The following is a 22,890-nucleotide window of genomic DNA, read 5'->3' on the forward strand; positions in this document are numbered from 1 at the left end:
AGTTCTGCTGATCATCTTGTTGCTATGGGGGCACAACCTGTCTTTGGGTTTGCGTATTTTTGATGTCTTCCCTACTTCTCTGGTTCTTATCTTGGATGATGATACATTAAGCCGAGTGTCGCCTTTGTTAGTTTTTTCTTTTTTGGATTTTCGGATTCGTCCCACCTTATTTAAAAAAATAAATTAAAAGAGTTACAAGAAGTTTCATTGCAGAAATTTGAGAAAAACGAGTGTCTCACATATAGCCCATGCGTGTCGGTAGCAAATGTGAAGCATACGTTTTATGAGTACATAGGACATGGTAGGGTGGGAAAAATAATATAGAGCATGGTCCAAGGGGTGGCTGAGGTCTGCTGTGACCCACCCTAAATCAGAAAAAATTTCCCCAAAAATAGCCTAGTTGCTAGTTCCAAACCTCCAGACCCAAATGGCTCAGCCCCCAAAAATATGAATTGCCTCAATTTTGGTCCATATGGTTTGTTTAAAAAAAATCATAGTTGAAATTTCCTCAAAGACTTTTTATAATGTTTGAATTTATTATGTCAAAAAATATATATATTTCCAATTGCATCTACAAAGATTCTTAGATTTCATTTGGCGCAAAGGAAAGCGTAATGCTACTCTTAACATATTTATATACCACATTCTTATACCATCTTATGTGGCAGATGAGGTGGATATCCATATCAATTAAAATTAATTTAACATTTTTTTAATAATGATTTATTGACACTTTTTAATTAATGTAGTTGTCCACTTCATTTGCTACATAAGATAATATAAAACTGTGGGATACGAATGTGCTAAGAGTAACATTACTCCAAATGAGCAACCAACCTAATTGAATGCACAATCAATAAAATCTAAATCAAATGTTTTTTTTTTTGGGGGGTTTTTAAAGTCAACCTTTATTTATTTTTAATTTCGCTTTAGCAGCATGAAATAGTACTTGTTCCGTTCTAGAACACATTGAGATTCTTGAGTTTCGGTCACTGCTGCCAATATGAGTTATGTGGGTGTCTAAATTAATTGAATGTCTAACCACCCTGAACAGTGCCATCATGAAAGTACAAGGGCATAATAGTCATTTACCAATATTTTCCTCCTATTTATTATGGTCCAAATTTAGCTTCTTACCCATAAAATCCCATTTTCTATAATAATTTTTTTTTAATGGATTCATGACATTTATACACGTTTTCAAGTGAACTTTAGCAGTTTAGGTGTTTTTTTTTTCCTAAATTTATCAACCAAGAAAAAAAGGACACATCCACTGCCTTCCCACGCGCCTCGGTTTGGCGTGTCGTACACACAATGCTACACTGTTGCCGTACCATAGGTCTGTGTTTTCCCTCCGCTTTAAAAGCACGTGGGATCGTCCTCCCTCCTTTGTCACAATGACCTTTATACCCTGATTATTTCTCAAATATTACACCGTTCCCTCCGCGGCCATTAAAAATAAAAATGAAATACCGCATAAACATCCAATCAAGGAATCATGCGTCGATCACAAAATCTCTGCCGTACACGTGGCTATTTATTGGGGCCCACGGCCGAAACTGACCGAACTGTCGCTACTACTGCCTTGGAGCGTAAGATTCTTACGTGCGAGCGTTTTGCACGGAAGCTAAACCCTCGGATTACCCTAATCCACCGCTGCTAAAGTCCCGAAATTACCCTCCGCCTTATCCCTGAAGCTATCCTAGTCAAATTCAAACCCGCAAAACAGAGTCGGTTATAAGCAGGAGAAGGGAGGGTGTTTTTGGAATTTCGGATTCTCGAAGCGATAAATAAAATAAAATAAAGGGTAGAATTAAAAATTGCCGGGAACAAAATAACGGTGGCCGGAGAAAAAACCGGCCGACGAAGGCTTTGATATTTCCTATATAAACCTGTCACAGGCCCTTGTTTTCTCTCATATTTGCTATCCGTCTCTCCTTCTCTTTCTCTTGCTCGCTTGTTGCTCTCTCTCAAACCCTTACCCTATAGAGGCTTCCTCTGTTATTTATTTTATTTTTGGTTAAATTATCTTCCTCTCTTAAAAATACACACGAAGCTCTAAAAGAGGTAAAAATTCTATCTGCTATATTTTAAAATTTAATTTTAATTTGTAAATATTGTTTGTTGCGATGCGGAAGATCAGTAGCATGAATAATGGGATTGGAGAAAGACTGAATCTTTTGGCTTGACTGATTAGATGAATGCATGAACATTTGCTGAACGAATTGTGGGTTCGATCTGTTTGGGTGCGAGTTGGATTTGAGGGTTGGTGTTGGGATTTGGAGTGTTTGGTTGTTGATGAAACCCTAGAACAAAATGCTAGGTCAGTTGGTGAGGATTGGGATTGCAATTGAGATTTCAATCTGAAGTAGGTAATTTGAATTTAATTGGATCAAGCACTATGTTTGTAGATTTGCGTTTTTTCATTTAATCAGTTTTGCGAGCTCTGCTCTAGTTTATGTTAGGGTTTCCTGTATGTATTGTCTCAAGTGATCGGTGCTTAAGTTTTCTGGTTCCATTTGTTGCCTATGCTGCTAGACAGAATCTCTTTATATATGCGTATTTGACTATAAGTTCTATTGGGGACTTAATATAATCAAAAACCATTTTCTTGTTCTTGAAAAACCATTTTACACATCTCGAATCCATTTTAAGTTTTTGAAATTAATGCGTTGTATGATTCTTTTTTATTCCTTTAGGCTTGATAACTGTTTATTTTAACATGCAATGTGTGTGTCTTGTGGCTTGGTTATAATTAATTGTTTGATGCTGGATTACCATTGTTGATGGATTCTTATGCTTGTAGAAGTCGCTAGACTTCTTGAACTCTTTTATTGTAGAAGTCACTGATTGCATTTAATGTGCATGCTTTGTCTGTGATGATTTGCTATCACCTAATTGGTTGCATTTCGTTTGAATGTTTTCTTAGAAGGAAATCACGAAAAGCTCCGTTCAACTTTCTTGGAAATATAGTTTAGTTTGTATGTATTTGCATATGAGATGGGTTCTCGAGGAAGGCCATTATTTGATCTCAATGAACCCCCTGCCGAGGATAATGAAGAGAATGATGGTGTCCGTTTCCAGCCACAAAAGGCACTTCCTTCTACAAACCCCCACAGTTCTGAAGTGCTTGCAGTAGCAGCTGTTGCACCAAGAATTGTTAATAATCATGCTTTTTCACACGCATCATCTGTGTCAGGTTTTCAACCTTTTGTCCGGCCTAAATATGCTCATGGCTCTGAAGGTGGTGCTGAGCAGAAGGCAAGAGATGATAATCCCAACAGTGCATCAATATCTAAGTCAAGTAAGGATGAGGATGTAAAACCAGTACCATCTTTAGCTTCTGCTTCTGCAAATGCTCCATCTGCCGAAAGAGAAGAAGGAGAGTGGTCTGATGATGCTGAGGGATCTGCTGAAGCATATGGAAGTGGCAGTTTGCATGAAGGTAAAACTTCACAAGTGCAAGGAAAATCTGGAGTGATTGTTGGATGTGCTTCGGCTGTTTCTCCAGATGGTAGTTCTTGCAATATGAAGATTTCAGAAAGTCTCAAGGATGAAAATAGCAGTCATACGTCTTTAGGATTTGAACATGATCAGAATAGCAACAGTAGCCGCAACTTAGACAGTAATGCTAAAGGTCAGGCATCCATGGAATGTCAGGAGGAACCTGGCTTGGTTCCAAAACAAGAGAAAGTTAAAGGCATTGAAGCAAGCCATGCAGTCAAGTGTGCAACTAATCCAATGAAGAGGAAGATAAACCAACTAAATGAAGCAAAGCTGGGAAAGAAACGTAATAGACAGACAATGTTCCTTAATTTGGAAGATGTTAAGCAAGCTGGCCCTATCAAAAGTTCAACACCAAGAAGACAACCCTTTCCCACACCTGTAACAACTCGCACTTTGAAGGAGGTTCGTACCATTCCTCCACCTACAGAACGCGTTGGGGAAAAGCAGTCACAGTCGACAATAAAGGACCAGAAACAAGTTGATGTTGTGTATAGTGAAGGAGGGACTGTGGTAGAGTCCAGTGAATGTAAGTCTGAATCTAATGGGGATGCTAATTATGGATTACTGCCCAGGACTAGAAAGCAAAATGGCGACACTGATCCTTCTGCAGAGGTCTTACCACCAATTCCAAGACAGAGTTCATGGAAACAGCCCACAGATATGAGGCAGCTGAAGAATTCACAGGTTGCTAATAGGAAGCCAGCTCTGGTCACTCAAAGTTCCATCGATTCCAAATCGGGAAACAAGAAGCCTCTTCCTGCAAAGAAGCAAATGGCAATCAGTAACACGTACCAAGACACATCGGTTGAGCGTCTTATACGAGAGGTTACCAGCGAAAAGTTTTGGCATCACCCAGGTATAAAGTAATGTTGTTTTTCTGTTTATGTTCATTAATGTTGACTAGTTCTTAGTGACATGGTTCCCAATTTTGTTACTCTTGGGAACTTTGGGCAATCTGTGTTGACAGCTTTCCTGATTTTCTTATGCCAGTGCTCCATGGCCCTCCAATTGTTACATTATGAGACTCATAGCACACAAAGGACTTGGAAGGTGATGACAATTATAGTGTGAAATCGAGATTCCAAATTGACATATTTCATTGATTTTCTCAATTTCACTTTGTAATTCTTATCACCATCACATGCCCTCTTGTGTGCAAAGTTCTCATAGTGTTCTTTGTTGTTTGTTTTGGTGGACGGGGAGGGGTTGGGGGAGATGTTTTGATTGAAGTGTTAATGTTTTGATATATATATCTGCCCCCTTTGTTTGGTTTGTATTTTCTAATAAACGTGAATTTGGTCAACTGTGATTCCTTATATTAGTTTTTAAGAAGTGAAAGTTGATATTGTATTGCCCAGGCCCACATATAGTGGATGGATCTATACAGTTTCATGTGGTGGGTATTCAATAATCAGGATGTCCTCTTGGGAGAGTATTCCTTCGTACTGAACCTATTGTTATTGGGACAACATACAATCTTTTCTGTAGAAATCTCCATCTCATGAGGAGAGCAAACAACACATTTACTATTTCTGGAAGGATATTTACCTCTGATTGTCGGTTTCTTGTTTGTAAGTACATGAAGTATAAATTGAAATCCATAATTTTGGCTTAGTAACTTGTGCATTTATATGTTTATTTATTTTTTAAACCTTGTCTTTGTGGAAAGGCTTGAAAAGCTTCCATTCATATGGAATATTTCATTCCTTGGTAGGCAGCAATGGTACTTAAGTTGTTGATTTCTTTTATGTTATGTGTTCTCATAGCCTGGTACATACAATATTTGTCTTCTATTCCTTTGGGTTTTAACCTTTTTGTGTGTGTGTGGTTTCTCAAACTTATTTTTCTTTCCACTGAATTTGCATTTTCTTGTGCACCAGGGGAGACTGACCTCCAATGTGTTCCTGAAAAGTTTGAATCTGTTGAGGAGTATGTCAGAGTATTTGAACCCTTGCTGTTTGAGGAATGCCGGGCACAGCTTTACAGCACATGGGAGGAATTAACGGAAGGTGTTTCTAGAGATGCTCATATGATGGTCCGTGTAAGAAGCATTGAAAGGAGAGAAAGAGGTACTGAGCCCAACTCCCAGTTTACGGATACACCTCAATACAAATTTTAGAAAAAGTAAAACAGGCTAACCATAGTTAGGTTGGCCTGTATAGCTGATAATACCTATGCTCTCTCTTCCTGGTTCTGTTAACCGATTAAGGTGTAACTTTTGGTGGCTTAGGGTGGTATGATGTAATAGTCCTTCCAGAAAATGGATGCAAGTGGACATTTAAGGAGGGCGATGTTGCAATTCTTTCAACCCCCAGGCCTGGATCAGGTCTGACGTGTGATTATGTTTCTTGTCAAATTATTTCTATTGGATATTAATGCTCTGACGGCATTACTAACACTGACTCTTATTATGTCATGCAGTCAGATCCATAAGGAACAACTCGTCAGCTGAGGACAATGAGGAGCCTGAAATCAGTGGGCGTGTTGCTGGTACTGTGAGGCGACATATTCCTATCGATACTCGTGATCCCCCAGGAGCAATCCTTCATTTTTATGTTGGGGACTCCTATGATTCTAACAGGTTGCTGCATAATTCTATTTGTTTTTCTATGATTTTCCTCTAGTATTATTTTAGTAAATATGCTGAAATTCTTCCTCTCTTTCTCTTGCTTCATCTTTAATATTATTTTTCCAGCTTCGTTGATGATGATCATATTCTAAGAAAACTACAGCCCAAAGGAAGTTGGTATTTAACTGTGCTCGGTTCTCTTGCAACCACCCAGCGGGAGTATGTTGCACTGCATGCGTTTCGCCGTCTGAATTTGCAGGTGACAAATTTTTGGATCCGTAGTGGCTTTGAATATTCTCTTTTATTTGCATGAATACTAATTTGACAGATCACATTCACAGATGCAAACTGCAATACTTCAGCCCAGCCCAGAACACTTCCCAAAATATGAGCAGCAGTCCCCTGCTATGCCTGAATGCTTCACACAGAATTTTGTTGATCATTTGCATAGGACTTTCAATGGACCCCAGCTTGCAGCAATCCAATGGGCCGCAATGCATACAGCAGCTGGTACAAGTGGTGGAAAGAGGCAAGATCCATGGCCTTTCACTCTTGTTCAAGGACCTCCTGGAACAGGTAAGACACACACAGTGTGGGGAATGCTAAACGTTATCCATCTGGTGCAGTACCAGCAGTACTACACTTCTTTGCTTAAGAAATTGGCACCCGAAAGCTATAAGCAAAATAGTGAGAGCAACTTTGATAATGTTTCTACGGGATCAATTGATGAGGTTCTTCAGAACATGGACCAGAATCTCCTTCGTACACTACCAAAGCTCTGCCCAAAACCTAGAATGTTAGTTTGCGCTCCTTCTAATGCTGCAACAGATGAGCTTCTTTCCCGTGTTCTTGACCGTGGATTCATTGATGGTGAGATGAAAGTTTATCGGCCTGATGTTGCTCGAGTAGGTGTTGATTCACAGACCCGCGCTGCCCAGGCTGTGTCGGTTGAGCGGAGAACTGAACAGCTTTTGGTCAAGAATCGTGAGGAAGTCTTAGGGTGGATGCATCAGTTAAGAAATCGTGAAGCTCAGTTGTCAGTCCAGATAAGTAATCTTCAAAGAGAACTTACTGTTGCAGCTGCTGCTGTTCGCTCCCAAGGATCAGTTGGTGTTGATCCTGATGTTCTGGTTGCTCGGGACCAGAATCGAGATGCATTGCTGCAGAACCTTGCAGCTGTAGTTGAAAGCAGGGATAAAACTCTAGTGGAGCTGTCTCGCCTATTCATTCTAGAAGGCAAGTTTCGTGCTGGTAGCAATTTCAACTTGGAAGAAGCTCGTGCTAATCTTGAGGCAAGTTTTGCCAATGAGGCTGAGATTGTTTTCACTACTGTTTCAAGCAGTGGTCGCAAGTTGTTCTCTCGTCTTTCTCATGGTTTTGATATGGTTGTGATTGATGAGGCAGCCCAAGCCAGTGAAGTGGCAGTTCTTCCTCCCCTTTCTCTTGGTGCTGCACGATGTGTTCTTGTTGGAGATCCTCAGCAGCTTCCCGCAACAGTTATTAGCAAGGCTGCCGGGACCCTGTTATACAGTAGAAGTCTTTTTGAAAGATTCCAGCAAGCAAAATGTCCGACGATGTTGTTATCTGTGCAGTATAGGATGCATCCTCAAATCCGTGATTTCCCTTCAAGATACTTCTACCAAGGACGCCTTACTGACAGTGAAAGTGTTGCTAATTTACCTGATGAGACCTACTACAAGGACCCTTTACTTAGACCTTACATATTTTTTGACATTACCTATGGGCGGGAGTCCCACAGAGGGGGATCTGTCTCCTATCAGAACATACATGAAGCACGGTTTTGTGTTCGGTTGTATGAGCATCTCCACAAGTCATTGAAAGCGTTTGGGGTGGGAAAAATTTCAGTTGGCATAATCACACCATATAAACTGCAACTTAAATGCCTTCAGCGTGAGTTTGAGGATGTTTTGAATTCAGAAGAAGGGAAGGATCTGTATATTAACACCGTAGATGCTTTCCAAGGCCAAGAGCGTGATGTGATTATCATGTCCTGTGTGCGTGCTTCAAGTCATGGGGTGGGTTTTGTTGCAGACATCCGCCGCATGAATGTAGCTCTCACTCGTGCAAGAAGGGCTCTTTGGGTATGGATTTCTTTCTTTCTTATTAGTCATTTATGCTTATTACAGTCAAGTTCACACCATCTACCTGCACATAGCTACCCACTTATTATTAACTTTTAATTTGAAATTGGATCTTTTAACAGGTGATGGGGAATGCCAATGCCTTAATGCAGTCTGATGACTGGGCTTCATTGATTACCGATGCCAAAGCCAGGAAATGTTATATGGACATGGAGACTCTTCCAAAAGAATTTCTGGTACCAAAGGGACCTTCTTACACTCCATTACCAGGAAAGCCTTCCTCTAATATGAGGGGTTTCAGGTCTGCTGGACCAAGGCATAGATCGCTGGATATGCACGTGGAATCCAGGTCTGGAACACCATCAGAAGATGACGAGAAGTTGGGTGCATCAGTAATTTCTAGGAATGGAACTTACCGGCCTATGAAACCTCCGTTTGAGAATTCCTTGGATGACTTTGATCAGTCAGGTGATAAATCCAGAGATGCCTGGCAATATGGTATACAAAGGAAACATAGTTCTGCTGGGGTTGTTGGAAGGAGAGATATTTAGTTATTAATTGTTGTTTTTGAATCCTCTTTCTGCATCATGAGAGCTTCGTGGCATTCTTTATTTTTCCTATGGTGCAAGGGTTGCTCTTGGTCTGCCAGAAAGGTCTTGGGGCACTAGTTTCCTGTGCTGATATCTGAAGCTGGACACCTCAAATTAGAAGGGCTGAACTTTGTGCCAGATATCTTTCATTTAATTGGGAAGTTTGGCATTAAGGGGGACTTGGCAGGGGCTATCGGCTTGTGCACAAAGTTGCTTTTGCAGAAGAACCATTTTTGTTGACTTCATTCCTACGATTGCTTGCAAGGGGCTGGATGCTTTTGGGTAGATGGTGGAAAATCGTACCCTACCACCAGCTTACAATCTTCAGTGGTAAGAAATGTTTTTTCAATAAAAGAAAAGTCATTTGATGTGCTGAAACTGAAACATAGATTTGTAATTGGAGTAATGCATATAACTCTGTAATTTTTCTTTTCCGTGTCATTGTTCATGATTTCTTCTCATTTATTGGATACCAAATAACTCAGGAATCCAAACAATGGCGTCAACAAAGCTATTCCTGTGATGGTATTATTGCCCGTGCCGCTATTCAATTGATGTCATAAGTTGCTACTAGGAGATTAGGGGAAAGCTTCCTGATGATTCAGTAGCTCTCTTCTCACAAACATACCGACTCATTCGATCTTGCTACGACAAGAGTTAGTGCTTCGATGTAGAAAGTTCCCATTTGAATGATGCTATGTACATTTTTGGACGTGCAGAATGCACATGATGACCACATAGGAAGGCGAATGTAAAGGTCTGGTGGGTTTTACTGAATGTTTTTTTCTCCTGTTGTTTGAAATGTTAGTGGAGGCATAAACACATGCCAAAAGATGGCATTGCTACAATTTTCTGTATAGATATGGGGAGGAGTACAGAAATTGTATTAGAAAGAAAAATCCATTCATAGCTTGTAGTGTCAAACTAACTTTGTACATACATCTTTTAGTTGTGGAATCATATATATTCTTTTGTTCTATGCTTCCTTGCCTTCAGTTTCTTTTACATCTCTGACCAAAGAACATGAGAGTTTCTCAGCTCAGTAGTTTCCGACTATTGATAAGGTTTGTTGCAGCATTCATTTGTAATTTATGACTATTGATCAAATGTGGGTTTTATGTGTGGGTGATTTCTACTATTGATCCAATGTGTCTTCTATGTGTGGGCGATTTTTGAAGAAAACTTAGTTGCAATTGGGATAACATTATATAGTTATTCACGGCTAATAATGTTATGTCACATGGAAGTGTTATTGTGCATGTCACAGTGTTATTAGTTGCAAATAGAAAATAGTGTTATCCTCGTTTCATAAAAATTGATCTCCGATTTTTTACTATTGATCAAACATCAGTATGAAAATCGTTTCTCGACTCATGTGATGTGTGGACCAAATAAAAAGGGGACCCTGATTACCTCATGGCATGTGAGGACCTAACTAGGATAGTAGGGTCGCCCTTTGTCTTGTAAAGGACAGCACTGGCATATGGCACATGCAAGAGTAGCAACATGTTCATGTTATGGAGCATTTTTACTTTGAATGCAACCCCTGTTTTTACTGAATTACCAATCCCTAAAGTACTTCTTGTGGGCAATGGGCAATTTGGGGCTTGTTCCTCGTTGAGCTGTTGTATTATTACATATTCAGATAAAATGAAAATGGGGTCTGTGTTTGATTAGGTGAATGAATGAAAAAGAAGAAGAAAAAAGGGTTAAATGATATTTTGATCACTGGGTTTTATATGGAAATTCAATTTGGTCATTGGAAATTTTTTATAACCAAATTGGTCACAGTGTTTTCCAAAGTTTACAATTTATAGACATTCTGTTATCTTACATTAAGTGCAGTTTTTATTTTAATTTTATGAAGAACTTTCAGTCTTCTTCCTCTAACTCAACAAGTTAGGTATATTGTGCTATTAGGGTTTAATGATTGAGAAAAAAAATTGGGTTGAAATTGAAATTGTGAGGTATAAGGAAAATAAAAAAGCCAAACCAAATTAAAATGAAAATCAACAACTTTCGAATATATTTTGGTGCCCTATCACCTTGAATACGTCTTCTTGCCATTCGAAGTCACAATACGGTTGTCACTCAATCGATTCAAGTTCAATATATCATCCATTTTGTGACCTTATACCTCACAATTCCGATTTCAACTCAAAATTTCTCTCAATTTGTTAAAACCTAATAACACAATGTACCCTAACTTGTTTTTTTATTATAAAAAAACTACACTTAAAGGAAGATACTAAAATGTCTATAAATTGTAAACTTTGAGAAACACAGTGACCAATTTGACTAAATTTTTTTCTCAATAACCAAATTGAATTTTCGTGTAAAATCCAATAACAAAATAGGCATTTAACCCCAAAAAAAATCAGTGATAGTGCAATACTATCTGTTAGAATAATATTGCCGTCGCAATTGAGATTTCACTTGTGCCCAAATATTTTTTTCAACATTGTCGTCGACGAAAGTGTCAATTATACGAAATTACATAAATACTAAGACAAATATTAGCAAAATATGAAGGCAAAAAAAGAGCTTACTTTAATGAAATGTACTATATAATTTTTTTCTGAAACAAAGTGACGTTGTTATCAATCAATTAGTAAAGGTACAATTCGAGAACGATCTTCAATCAGCACATCCAGAATAATATCTAGGGTCTTCCTAATGAAAATGTATTATTATTTAAGAAAAATATTTTTTGTCATGCACAGAAGATGAGATTTGCTAAAAGGTCATACCTAATATTAGGGTCTTACTACTATTAGTGAATGCTCATTATACTAATATTTCGTTAATTATGTTTAAAAATATGATATTTTTTTAAATAAGATTAAACACCATGATCCATGGCCATGCAGAGAAGATGAGATTTGCTAAAAGGTCAAACCTACCCTTCCATAGTTTTAATGGCCACAAACACAACCGGGTTCAGGTAAGGATTTGCAGATGCGTCCCCAAAAGGCTAAGCCATAAAAAATAATGTTAACAAGAGGAAAAGGCTTTGGCTTTGGCTTTGTTTAAAAGGCACGTGTTTTTGGTTTGGGCATTTCAAATTTCAACCAGATTTCAGCATCGGCCATGATTCGATCCGAGTAATATTCTTGTTCAAATACAATCCAAACACCCACATCTCCAGCTCTCTCTCTCTCTCTCTCTCTCTCTCTCTCTCTCTTGTTTTAAGAGTTGACCCGTTCTGTGGTTTGGGACTGATGAGGAGCCCGGCATAGTAGCTTAGCTCGGATTTTGTGAGGCCCCCAATTCTTCTTCAATCTGTTTGAAAAGGTCGGATCTTGCCATTTCTTTCGTAGATTATAACCGTAATTTTAGTGGGTCGGTTTGATTTGCATTCCTTGTGCTTGAAAAAGCTTGTTTATTTACCATGATATTGCTGATTTGGTATATTGCGTGCATAATTATGTCAGTTAAAAGGCGCTTTTGTGATTTTTAGTCATGTACTTTACCCGAAAGTTGGTTGATTTTTTTATGGTTTTATGAAAAGAAGAATATAAATTTAATTTCATGAACAAATAGATAGGACACATTGCAAAAACCCACATGAGCAAATCCCAGCTGCACAAACAGGAGATTTTATGTCAATACATTTTCCGGTTATTTGTATGTTAGATGAATGCCAATCCAAGACATTCTGATTAGGTAGATTTGGATATTACTACAAGGTACAAGTTAGTGGTGATTCCAGAGTTGTCATGTCAAAGCTATCACAGAAGGGCTTATTAGGTTGAAAATTTTACTTCAAATAGTAGTACATTGGATGCGAGAAAACATAGTTCAAAAGGCTGTATAGTTTACATGTGAACAATTTCAATTTAAGTCTGATTGACTAGAACATATGAATCTTAATGACAGATAAGGTTGAGACTGAAGGTTTTGAGTAGGATTTCAGTGCTTCAAATGGTGACACAAATTCTTGTTAGTCATCTCGTGGTTATAGAAATGACAATGCATATGCTGTTTCCAGTTAATAAAATAATGCCAATGTAATTTTGTTCGTAATAGAAAGGAAATGCATATGCTTTCAAGGAAAGGTTATAGGATTGTATTATGGTTGACATTATTGATCGAATCGTGAAATTGTTGAATGGCATAGGTTCGTTAGTGTTTGGCAGACAGAAAAGTTTTTGTTCCAAAAAGGAGATGAAGGTGGGGCATTCTATTGAAACTGACATGATCCCATGTGTAATTTCTGCAAAGGTGGGAGGATAATCTCAAGGGGGTAGGAGAAATTTAGGAATTTTGTGGTCCTGTCAGCTAAAAGGTCCATGCTAAGCGATGTAATGTTGTAATCCAGCATAAGTTTTATATAGAACGAATTTGTGCAACTCTTGGCAAGGTTCAGGGTGATTTGTAAATTTGACAGCTTGAGAGCAGGGAACTAGGTTTCAACAATGTAGTCATTGAGGTTATTTAAATTCTTGGAAATAGATGCTTGAAACCAATTTTTCCGTGCCTGTAGAAACCAATTCAATAGTATTCATTTCCGTTGTGCCTTTTCTTTTCTGTAGTAGTTGGATTAGTAACTTAATAATTGAGTAATTGGCAGATGTAACTAACATGTAAATCTAAATAACTTCTGACAAAATTAAAACATAATATAAATGAATGTGACCCCTCTTTTCAAAAAATGAATGTGATCCCATACATGATGAATTCTGTCACAATGTCTATTCTTGAAATGTGCTAGCCTTTCTTGAATTATGCTTTTTGATTTTTCAGAATAAGATTGGTTTAATTGTTTTCATTGCTCATCCAAGTGTTTTGTAGCTTATAAAAATATGTATTGACCATAGTTGAGTTGACCGTTCAATCTTAAAACAATAATATAACTATGTTGATGTACTTCATTACTGCAATATGCTAGTTTCCATAGTGTTCAATTAAGAAATTTAATTCTGGTTCTCTAGGGATAAGCTTAAAATATCGTTTTGTTTTTGTAGGATAGAGAACTTGCCTTTTGTTTTTGCACTTTTTTGTATATGTAAGTGATGGAGAGAGGAGACTGAAATGGGAACAAGACATTAGTACTTAAGTTCTGAAGTCTTCATTGTTGATTTACAGATTCTTCTCTGAGAACTATGAGTACGGGAATAAAGAAATCCCCTTCAAATGGCTCTGAGAAGATTTTATCATTTGAAGAGCAGCAGGCAAAGGTATCTGCAGTAAAAGTGCTCCTTTAGCATTTCTATAATCGCTTTCTTTAACTTATTTTAATTCCTTAAGTTGGGGCATGATAATACTATCCTTATTTTGGGGAGAAAATCTATTTATCCTGCAACACTCTTCATATATGCAGATTAACGAAGTGAAGAGGTTGATAGGAACATTGCCTGATAAGTTGTCCATTTATTGTTCTGATGGATCCATCTCAAGGCATCTAAGGGCAAGAAACTGGAATGTCAAGAAAGCTACGAAAATGTTAAAAGATACCTTGAAATGGAGGGCAGAGTACAAACCGGAGGAGATTCGTTGGGTATGCTATCATTTATTGCTTTGTAGTCCGAATTCACATACACAATGTCTGCCAGATTCTACCTTTTCATCCTGCTTAAAACAGGTTCCCTACTCTGATAGTGTACTAGTAGTCAAATGAAGCCTGATATATTCTGCAGGTTGCATCCTTTGTTTTTCTTTCTTTGTTTTCAGTGCATACTGAACTGGCTTATATGGTTGTGGTTCAGTGTACTGAACCTGAGTCAATTGACCTTTCTGGATTTTGTAAAATTTCAACCTTCCACACCTATTAGCAGTTCTTTCTGAATTCAACCCCACCTATCTAGTAAACTGTAAGAAAATTGATAGACACTCAAGAGTCCAGCATAGCTATAATTACTTCAAACCCAGATAATTACAAGGGTCATCTGGAGTCGTTAGGGTTGGAGGTTGTGGATCCATGTCAAGTTCTTCTAGTATATGATTACTGAAGTAACAATGTTCTTACAAATTCATCATTTCCATTTGTAATACAGGAAGAGGTAGCTCGTGAAGCAGAAACAGGGAAAATTTACAGATCAAATTATTTTGACAAGCATGGGAGACCAGTTCTTGTCATGAGACCTAGTTGTCAGGTTTTATCTTCAAAGCCCTTCTGACACCTCCATGAATTATTTGTGATTCATAAGTTAGCTATAACTTAATATTTGAATTTGACTCTGAGCTACATGTGGAATCTTATGTGCTGTAAAACTGTTGTTATTTGTCAGCTTTATTCATCTTATCTAACCAAAATATCCCATATTGAAGCAGATAGTTTTTCCAAAAAGAGATAATAAGCATATTAATCGTAGTGCACGATCAGTGACAAAATCATTGCCTATAGCATCTTCTCGAATTCCTGATAATAGGATATGCTATATATACCCATAAATGTAATGCTTTGGAGATCTATATTTCAGAAGAAATCTATTTTTCCTTGTTAACAGTTCGTAGTTTCTTTTAATTGCAGAACTCAAAGTCGACAAAAGGACAGATTAGATACTTGGTATACTGCATGGAGAATGCTATTTTAAATCTACCTCCAGATCAGGAACAAATGGTTTGGATGATAGATTTTCAGGGTTTCAATTTGTCACATATTTCAGTGAAGTTGACACGGGAAACTGCCCATGTTTTACAAGACCATTATCCAGAACGCCTAGGTCTTGCAATACTGTACAATCCACCAAAGTTTTTTGAACCATTCTTTACGGTAAGCCCAGTTGATTGCAAATTTTGTTGTTAAAGTTTTCACTAGCTCTATACTTTGCAGATGATCATTTTTATAAAGCTGTAACAGTATCTTTTCGCTGTTATACAGCTTTTGGCCTTTGGTCATATTTCCTTTTGGCATATGAATTGCGAATCACAACCTAAATTTGAAAGTGGAAGAAAGCCAAACTTTTTCGTGATAAATTAATAAGATCCATAGTAATAAAATTTGTACACTTGTAAACATGATTTTTTTTGGCAGTTTCATGTTATCCTGTGCCATTCCAAGGGGCTGGCCATCCCCTTTTCCCCTTTTAGTAAAGTCTCAAATAGAGAGGATGTCGCTTGGTACTTGGTAGATTTGTATTAATGTGGAGAAATATATAGCCAAATATATCAGCTTGGTGGCTATGATACTTAAAATAATGTCTTTTGTTGCAGATGGTAAAGCCTTTTCTAGAGCCAAAGACTTATAACAAAGTCAAGTTTGTTTACTCGGATGATGTCAACGCCAAGAAGATAATGGAGGATTTATTTGATATTGATAAACTGGAGGCTGCATTTGGGGGAAATGATACATCAGGTTTTGATATAAATAAATATGCTGAGAGGATGAAAGAGGATGACAAGAAGATGCCTGCAATTTGGACAAGAGGAAATCCTGCTTTGGCAGCCTCAGAACCTGCCCCTACCAGTGCTGCTCTTACATTGGATTCTATCAAGTTAGACTCAGATTCTGATGCATCTGATAATGAAAAAACAGACAGTTCCTCGTCCCATGGGATAGAACCAGAAGTTGTCTCAGACCATGACGAACTGGTGGCTGCCGGTACCAGAAACGCGACCGAAGATGTACATTGAGTATAATAATGGCTCAAGGTATATGATGAGTTAACTGAACTGCTGTATCTTGCTGACCCTTTTTGGCTGTCTGGTTAGGTACCAAAAATTTAGAGGGATTCTGTGAACTCGAGTTATCAATTTATTTGACCATTTTGGAGACTCAATGAATGTATTCGCCTTGTGTAAGTCAGAACTCACGTAGTCCACAATTCACATAAGAGATATAGTGTTCGTCTCCGTTCTTTGTGCCTTATTGTTCACTCTTCACTTAAAACATTTTCTCCACGCATGTGCATCATCTTTTTCCTCATAGAAAAAAAGTTCAATTCAATTCAATTGCAATTGGATTTGCTATATTAGAATCCAATCCGATCCAATTAAGTATGTAAAACCAATTCAAAACAAATCCAATTATAGATGGGAGAAATGTGTCTGTCGTACTGAGAACTATGAATCAAAGCCATTATATATACAAGTTAAACCTTTCCTTGACATATAAAGTTCAGCGTTTTAAGATGGAGAAAAACTCGAAAAATTGAATGTACTGAACAGAACCAGTTGCTGGGAATTGCATTACATATAATTTAGGTTTGAACACTACCACAAAAGCTTAAAATACCAGCCGCAAAGCTTACTTATAGCACAAAAAAGAAAAAAGAAAAAGAAGATTAAAGAGTCTCATGGGAAACTCTTGCACTCAGAATTTAATATAGATATATAATATGGTCTATTTGAAAACTTCATCATATTACATCAGATGCTTATACATAGTAATGATAGTAAACTATATATATAATTGTATAAAGAATCATTACCAGTCATCTCAGTCAATGATCACTTAGTGATTAAGTGCAAGCTGTTATTGTCGTTACGGTTAGTTAAGTGATTATTGGAATTAGTGGATTAGCCTATAACAAATTGTACAGCTGGCAGCTCAGCCTTGGTTTTTATATATTTACAGCGTGACAGTTAATTGTTAATTAAGTGAGAATATTCATTTCTCGGTATGGCAGCTCAGCCTTCTGTCTCGCGACTGTTCTCCCCTCATTTTCTTTCTTTTTCTTGCTCTTTCCCGCTTCTCAAACATCTGATTTCTTCACCACCACCACCACACACCCTCTCATTTTCTTTCTTTTTCTTGCTCCTTCCCTTCTCAAACATCTGATTTCTTCACCACCACCACCACACCCCTCTCATTTTCTTGCTCTTTCCCTTCCTCAAACATCTGATTTCTTCACCACCACCACCACCCACACCCCCTCTCATTTCTTTCTTTTTCTTGCTCTTTCCCTTCTCAAACATCTGATTTCTTCACCACCACCACCACACACCCCCTCTCTCATTTTCTTTCTTTTCTTGCTCTTTCCCTTCTCAAACATCTGATTTCTTCACCACCACCACCACACCCTCTCATTTCTTTCTTTCTTGCTCTTTCCCGCTTCTCAAACATCTGATTTCTTCTTTCTCTGACAATTATTGTTAGGGGATTGAGAGAATTCGACTTTTCTTGAGACTTCCTACTCCCCTCATTTTCTTTGGTTTTCTTGATGGTTCTTGCTTCCGAAACACACTGATTTCTTCCTTCTTTGTACTTTAATGGCTTCTCCTTCCGATTCTGAGGCCTCTGTCCCTCCCTCCACTCCGCTCACTCCTCAGCCTACTGGTCCTCTGCTCCCTCCTCAGCCTACGTTAGCTCCGACGGCCGTGGCAGCATCACCTCCTCGGAACCCAATTGACTCCTTTTATGCTGAACTCAATGCCAAGGGATATGAATTTGCTGAGCCAGAGCATCCACCTGAAGTAGAACCAGAGCATCCGCCTGAAGTAGCTGCTGCAATCAAACTGAAAATACTGATAGACGGCAAAGACCTTAACATGGCCATTGCAGAAAATGCGGCCGCAACCTCCAAAGCCACCAGAGGGCCCAAAGCCCCCAAAACCCCAAAAACCCTCAAAGCTCCCAAAGCCCCCAAAGCCCCCAAAGCCCCACCTATGAAACTGAGGATTCTGATGAATGGCAAAGATCTAGCCCTGTCTATAGCAGAAGCTGCAGAGGCCGCGGCAGCCGCCACCGCCACAGTCCCGACACCAGGCTTCAAAAAACCAACGCTTCCAGTCGACGTCAACCCAGAAGCCGAGCCCGCCGTAGTTATTAAGGAGATGTATAATCAAATGGAAGCGGCGGCAATTCTTAAATCACCAGTACAACTACAAGCATCTGATGATTCCTTCAAACAAAAAGAATCAGATGAATTAATGTTACTGGTGGAGGAGGCACGTGATGCCGTTGCTTTCACTGAAAGCCCTGCTGCCCCTGCCTCCGCAATTGATGTAAGGAACCGTGCTATCGTCGACCTGTTACACCGACGCCAGTTGGCCCGTAACATTTTTGTCACCCATAATCTGGGTTTCCCAATAGTGTTACACTGGCTTGTAAGCAACAACCTCATCAATTGCATGCAATGGATTACCCCGGATGCATTCGCAGTTAATGATCTGGGTGGTGTGGCACAACTGATCGAGTGGGGGTTCTTGGGCCGTATATCAAACCTCTCGGAGTTCAGTTTGACGTTGGAGGTGTTTGTAAGTATTACTTTAATAAATTGTTTGAAGTATCAAGATTTGCATATAAGTATCAAATTTTGTATTTAATAACTATTGGAGTGTCTTATATTTTGATTAGGGATTTGTTGGAGTGAGCCAGGATGGTAAAGTCTTTAAACACAAGAACGACTTATTCATTGAAGGGCGTCAAGACTTGCTGAATGATATCAGGGCCTAAAAGAAGTGATGTAATGTTGTTGTAATGCAACTTTTTGCAAGGTTGATTTGTAGATCTGACACCTTTCAAAGGAGAGACTGTTTCAACAATGTAGCCATTTGCGACATTAAAGTTCTTTGAAATAGATACTTGGAAACCAATGAATTGCATGAATTTCCTTTCTGTTTTTTCTTTTATTTAGTTCTCGCCTCTAAAAATGGTTTGAGTAAGGGTTATTCCCATATTAGTTGAATGCCAGTCCAACACATTCTGATTTAATTTTGCAGACATAAGTGTTTGTTCTATAAAGGAGATGAAGGTCAGGCATTCTATTGAAACGGTCTTATGATCCCATGTGTAATTTCTTCAAAGGTGGGAAATAGAGGATAATCTCGATGGGGCAGGAGAAATTTAGGAATTTTTTTGTCCTGTCCTGTCAGCTAAAAGGTCCATGCTAAGTGATGTAATGTTGTAATCCAGCATAAGTTTTATATAGAACGAATTTGTGCAACTCTTGTCAAGGTTCAGGGTGATTTGTAAATTTGGCAAGTTACTTGTTGCCTTGCAATGGATGGTTTCAAAGTACTTGCCTCTGGTTTTGAGGGAGACGAAAAGGTAACTGTATGTTATGTATCTAGATTACTTATTTAAAAATTTCTTGGCTCAGCTACATCAGCAATTGTAGTTTCCGAGTCCAACAGCAAAATCATCATGTGCTTGCTGGTTCCATTTGATAAAGTTTGTTATCCATCTTACCTTTCTGAATTTTCTTCTATTGTTACTATTTTAAAATATGCATTCTTATATTCTGTATTGTAATCAACAGGAACAATTTTACTAGAAATCTTCTGGTTACTTGTAGTGACTGACCTCTATCTCTCTCTTTCTCTCATTATTGATATTTTGATGCTTATTATTGTGTTGCAGGTTAAGATAGAGAAGTTAGTAATAGCAATGGGGGGAGTTTTGCATGCTAAAGCATCTTTGGATGTTAACTTTGTCATTGTGAAAAATGTCTTGGCTGGAAAATACAAGGCCAGTTCCTTTAATTTCTCTCTCTGTATTTTCAAAATTTAATGCCTTATAATTTATTTCTATGTCAATCATGTTGGAATTTGATAGTTTGGTACATTTTAGCTAATAAAAAACTTTAGAACTGTTTTAGCAAGTCTCACTATACAATGTCGTATAATTTGACTTTGGCATGTTTGCTTCAAGCTTGGAGTCAAGGCTTCATCGTGATCCATATATCCTGAATCCAGGGTCTGTAAATACAGTTGTTTAAACTTACAGGTATTCAGATGTTAAACATTTATAGTCTTTTTCTTCAACGGTATTGAAATATTGAGGTTGTCCTTAAGGTTCTCTTTGTTCCCAGTGGATCAGCATCTGCATATTTTCCTAACTTGTACTTTTTTCTTCTTCTCAATGATGGTAGTTTTGATTTTGAACATTAACATGTTGCAAAAACCTTCACATGGGCCCAAAAGGGATAGTTCCAGTGTAAGGTCAAAAAGTTCAATGCTTGAAAAGGCTATTACGGATTTAGAGAAGATGGTTGCATAAAGTTATATTATTCCTTTGAATTTTTGTTTTCTTCTTTTGTTTTAAATGATATTTTGGGTTTGTCCCAGTACCCTCTCTATGCTTTGTAGATGATGATTTGAGGAAGCTCCTTTGCAAACGATCTTTCCTTCTGTGTACAATTACAGCTAGGCCACCTGCTGTGGATAATCAAGAGGCAGATAATTTATCCCAAGCAATTACAAGGAGATTGCCAAGAGATATAAAGGCGAAACTTGCTAGAGTTGCTAGCCTAGCGGTATTCTAAAAAATCCATTTTGATTGTAACTGTTTAACTCTTGGTGTTTTGGTTTATTTGAATAGTCGTATTCACAAACTCGCATACATATTAAGTTGAAACCTGTAATAAGTTTAAAAATAAATGCTCTTTCTGTTGCAGCAGGCTAGCCATGGGAAAATAATGAAAGGGTTACTCAAATGAATATCCTTGGTCACTTAATACAGCTCAGAACATTAAAGGTATCACAATTCATTTTGTTGCTCTTGACTACCGTCTTTTGTTTTCATGGGGCATTTGCTTATGCTAATTCAAGAGACAGGGCCTCTTTCTTTACATTCCTAATGTTGACCTGGTTTCCCCAGCTTTCTTTCCATTGCTGGTTGTTCACTTGTCTTTGTTGCTTTTGACCAAGTCATCCCACATTACTTGCGCGATTTGATTATTTATTTATTTTGTATTATATCTTTTTAACCATCCTTTCTTTAGTGTTACTTTGCTATCTTTGCCACAAATGGAATAGTGGTTTTTTCAGTAACTCGTGTTTTAGGTAGTGCCTTCTGTGGAAGATATTTCATATTTGTTCCGTTGTGAGAAGATTCCGAACCATTGATTTTATTTTTCCATTTCCCCCTCGTGATGCTTGCACCATGTCATAATGGAAAGAGTAATAAGAATAACCTTTGTCTGTGGCTCTAATGGAAAGTGCATAATATGTTTTCAGGCATTGCAACAACAATCTCGAGCATCAGATGATTTTCAAGAAATTGCCTCTGGAGCAAAAGAACTTTCTCAAAGAAAACTTAGCATGGATGCTGCATTGGAGGATAAGATTTGTGACCCCTATGACCTTTTTGTTGATGTACTGACTCAAGCTTGCAAATTCCGTCATTGAAAATTTTGTTCCTTTATTTTGCAGATAAATTCCTTTATTGTTGCCTGATTCCCTGGTCTTTATTTCTTGGTTCTAGGGGCTGGATGAAGATGCAGGTCCCCAAATAAGAAAGCTCTATGCTGAGGTACTTCACTTTTTTCGCTGTATTTTTCCCTGATTTGTGATTTGTATTGTCTGTGCTCTCTTGCAGCTTCCAACATGCTCTGTTTAAAGTTTCTGTACGATGCAATGTAACATGAAGGCAGTTGATCTAGGATTTGATTCTTCTTACTGCAGTATTGGAGGTTTGCAGTTTAGTTTTTGGTCGTTTCACTTGAATGCTTCAATTTGAATTTTGAGTGCCTGTTCTCTCTCTCTCTCTCTCTCTGCCCACAAACACACACACCCACCCCTATCCCCAATGTAATATTTTCTTTCACAAAGAGTTGTGATATCTGAATTCAACATAGCAACTTTCAACCAGTAATGGTACATCTCTGAAAGTGTTCTTTTAAAGGCTTTTGTAATCACCTAAACGTATGAAGCTTTCCTGACTTAATTAGTCTCATATGATTCAGCTAGCAGGATTGTGGCCTAATGGTTTCATGGACAACCATGGGATCAAATGCGTAATTTGTCGGTCAAAAGAAAGACGGAGGGAGCATCAGGTTTTGATATAAATAAATAAATATGCTGAGAGGATGAAGGAGGATGACAAGAAGATGCCTGCAATTTGGACGAGGAAATCCTACTTTGGCAGCCTCAGAACCTGCCCCTGCCAGTGATGCACTTACGTGGGATTCTATCAAGTTAGACTCAGATTAAGTGAGTCAGAACTCATGTAGTCCGCAGTTCAAATAAGAGTATAGTGTTTGTCTCCGTTCTTTGTGCCTTCTTGTTCTTTGTGCCTTCTTTTTCCTCAATAGGAAAAAAGTTCAATTCAATTCAATTACAATTGGATTTGCTGAGAACTATGAATCCAATTAAGTATGTAAAACCAATTCCAAACAAATCCAATTGTAGATGGGAGAAAGGTGTCCGTCTTACTGAGAACTATGAATCAAAGCCATCATATATATATATATATATATATAGGGTTTTAAGATCATGAAAAACTCGAAAAATTGAA

The 22,890-nt window shown here is 38.1% G+C and overlaps 3 protein-coding genes across 9 annotated transcripts; all 3 read left to right on the forward strand.

The window, feature by feature from the left end:
* The first annotated feature begins 1,906 nt into the window (after positions 1-1,906).
* Positions 1,907-9,747, forward strand: LOC103333000 (uncharacterized). Of its 3 annotated transcripts, none has more exons than XM_089046735.1 (10): positions 1,924-2,067; positions 2,198-2,372; positions 2,930-4,363; positions 5,388-5,576; positions 5,738-5,833; positions 5,929-6,088; positions 6,203-6,335; positions 6,418-8,178; positions 8,301-9,098; positions 9,254-9,747. In XM_089046735.1, exons 3-9 carry the CDS (start codon positions 3,001-3,003, stop codon positions 8,727-8,729), a joined length of 4,131 nt encoding a protein of 1,376 aa, XP_088902861.1. In that variant the 5' UTR covers positions 1,924-2,067; positions 2,198-2,372; positions 2,930-3,000; the 3' UTR covers positions 8,730-9,098; positions 9,254-9,747. The 3 variants fall into 3 exon arrangements, with proteins under 3 accessions (XP_008234018.2, XP_088902861.1, XP_016650121.2); XM_016794635.2 differs by having other exon boundaries at positions 2,198-2,368; XM_008235796.2 differs by lacking the exon at positions 2,198-2,372 and having other exon boundaries at positions 1,907-2,067.
* A 1,977-nt stretch (positions 9,748-11,724) lies between these two features.
* LOC148919502 (uncharacterized) lies at positions 11,725-16,562 on the forward strand. Of its 2 annotated transcripts, XM_089045908.1 has the most exons (6): positions 11,725-12,062; positions 13,857-13,948; positions 14,092-14,268; positions 14,765-14,863; positions 15,241-15,483; positions 15,924-16,562. In XM_089045908.1, exons 2-6 carry the CDS (start codon positions 13,874-13,876, stop codon positions 16,341-16,343), a joined length of 1,014 nt encoding a protein of 337 aa, XP_088902034.1. In that variant the 5' UTR covers positions 11,725-12,062; positions 13,857-13,873; the 3' UTR covers positions 16,344-16,562. The 2 variants fall into 2 exon arrangements, with proteins under 2 accessions (XP_088902034.1, XP_088902035.1); XM_089045909.1 differs by lacking the exon at positions 11,725-12,062 and having other exon boundaries at positions 13,747-13,948.
* A 1,188-nt stretch (positions 16,563-17,750) lies between these two features.
* On the forward strand, positions 17,751-22,773 carry LOC103332997 (uncharacterized). Of its 4 annotated transcripts, XM_089045911.1 has the most exons (7): positions 17,751-18,908; positions 19,009-19,701; positions 20,014-20,908; positions 21,050-21,129; positions 21,612-21,749; positions 21,859-22,066; positions 22,340-22,773. In XM_089045911.1, exons 1-2 carry the CDS (start codon positions 17,922-17,924, stop codon positions 19,105-19,107), a joined length of 1,086 nt encoding a protein of 361 aa, XP_088902037.1. In that variant the 5' UTR covers positions 17,751-17,921; the 3' UTR covers positions 19,108-19,701; positions 20,014-20,908; positions 21,050-21,129; positions 21,612-21,749; positions 21,859-22,066; positions 22,340-22,773. The 4 variants fall into 4 exon arrangements, with proteins under 4 accessions (XP_088902037.1, XP_088902036.1, XP_088902039.1 ...); XM_089045910.1 differs by having other exon boundaries at positions 19,009-20,908; XM_089045913.1 differs by having other exon boundaries at positions 19,009-20,908; positions 21,859-21,906.
* Positions 22,774-22,890: the final 117 nt, after the last annotated feature.

This window comes from Prunus mume, linkage group LG2 (assembly GCF_029339155.1).
Source record: "Prunus mume cultivar Tortuosa linkage group LG2, ASM2933915v1, whole genome shotgun sequence".
Lineage (NCBI taxonomy): Eukaryota > Viridiplantae > Streptophyta > Magnoliopsida > Rosales > Rosaceae > Prunus > Prunus mume.

Bases quoted from the DNA above. Each gene is read 5' to 3' on its own strand.
- LOC103333000 (XM_008235796.2), top strand. From the start codon at position 3,001: ATGGGTTCTCGAGGAAGGCCATTATTTGATCTCAATGAACCCCCTGCC. The intron at 5,834-5,928 runs GTCTGACGTGTG...TATGTCATGCAG, and splicing joins AACCCCCAGGCCTGGATCAG to TCAGATCCATAAGGAACAAC. The intron at 6,336-6,417 runs GTGACAAATTTT...TCACATTCACAG, and splicing joins TTCGCCGTCTGAATTTGCAG to ATGCAAACTGCAATACTTCA.
- LOC148919502 (XM_089045908.1), top strand. From the start codon at position 13,874: ATGAGTACGGGAATAAAGAAATCCCCTTCAAATGGCTCTGAGAAGATT. The intron at 14,269-14,764 runs GTATGCTATCAT...TTTGTAATACAG, and splicing joins AACCGGAGGAGATTCGTTGG to GAAGAGGTAGCTCGTGAAGC. The intron at 15,484-15,923 runs GTAAGCCCAGTT...CTTTTGTTGCAG, and splicing joins TTTTTGAACCATTCTTTACG to ATGGTAAAGCCTTTTCTAGA.
- LOC103332997 (XM_089045910.1), top strand. From the start codon at position 17,922: ATGGCTTCTCCTTCCGATTCTGAGGCCTCTGTCCCTCCCTCCACTCCG. The intron at 18,909-19,008 runs GTAAGTATTACT...TATTTTGATTAG, and splicing joins GTTTGACGTTGGAGGTGTTT to GGATTTGTTGGAGTGAGCCA.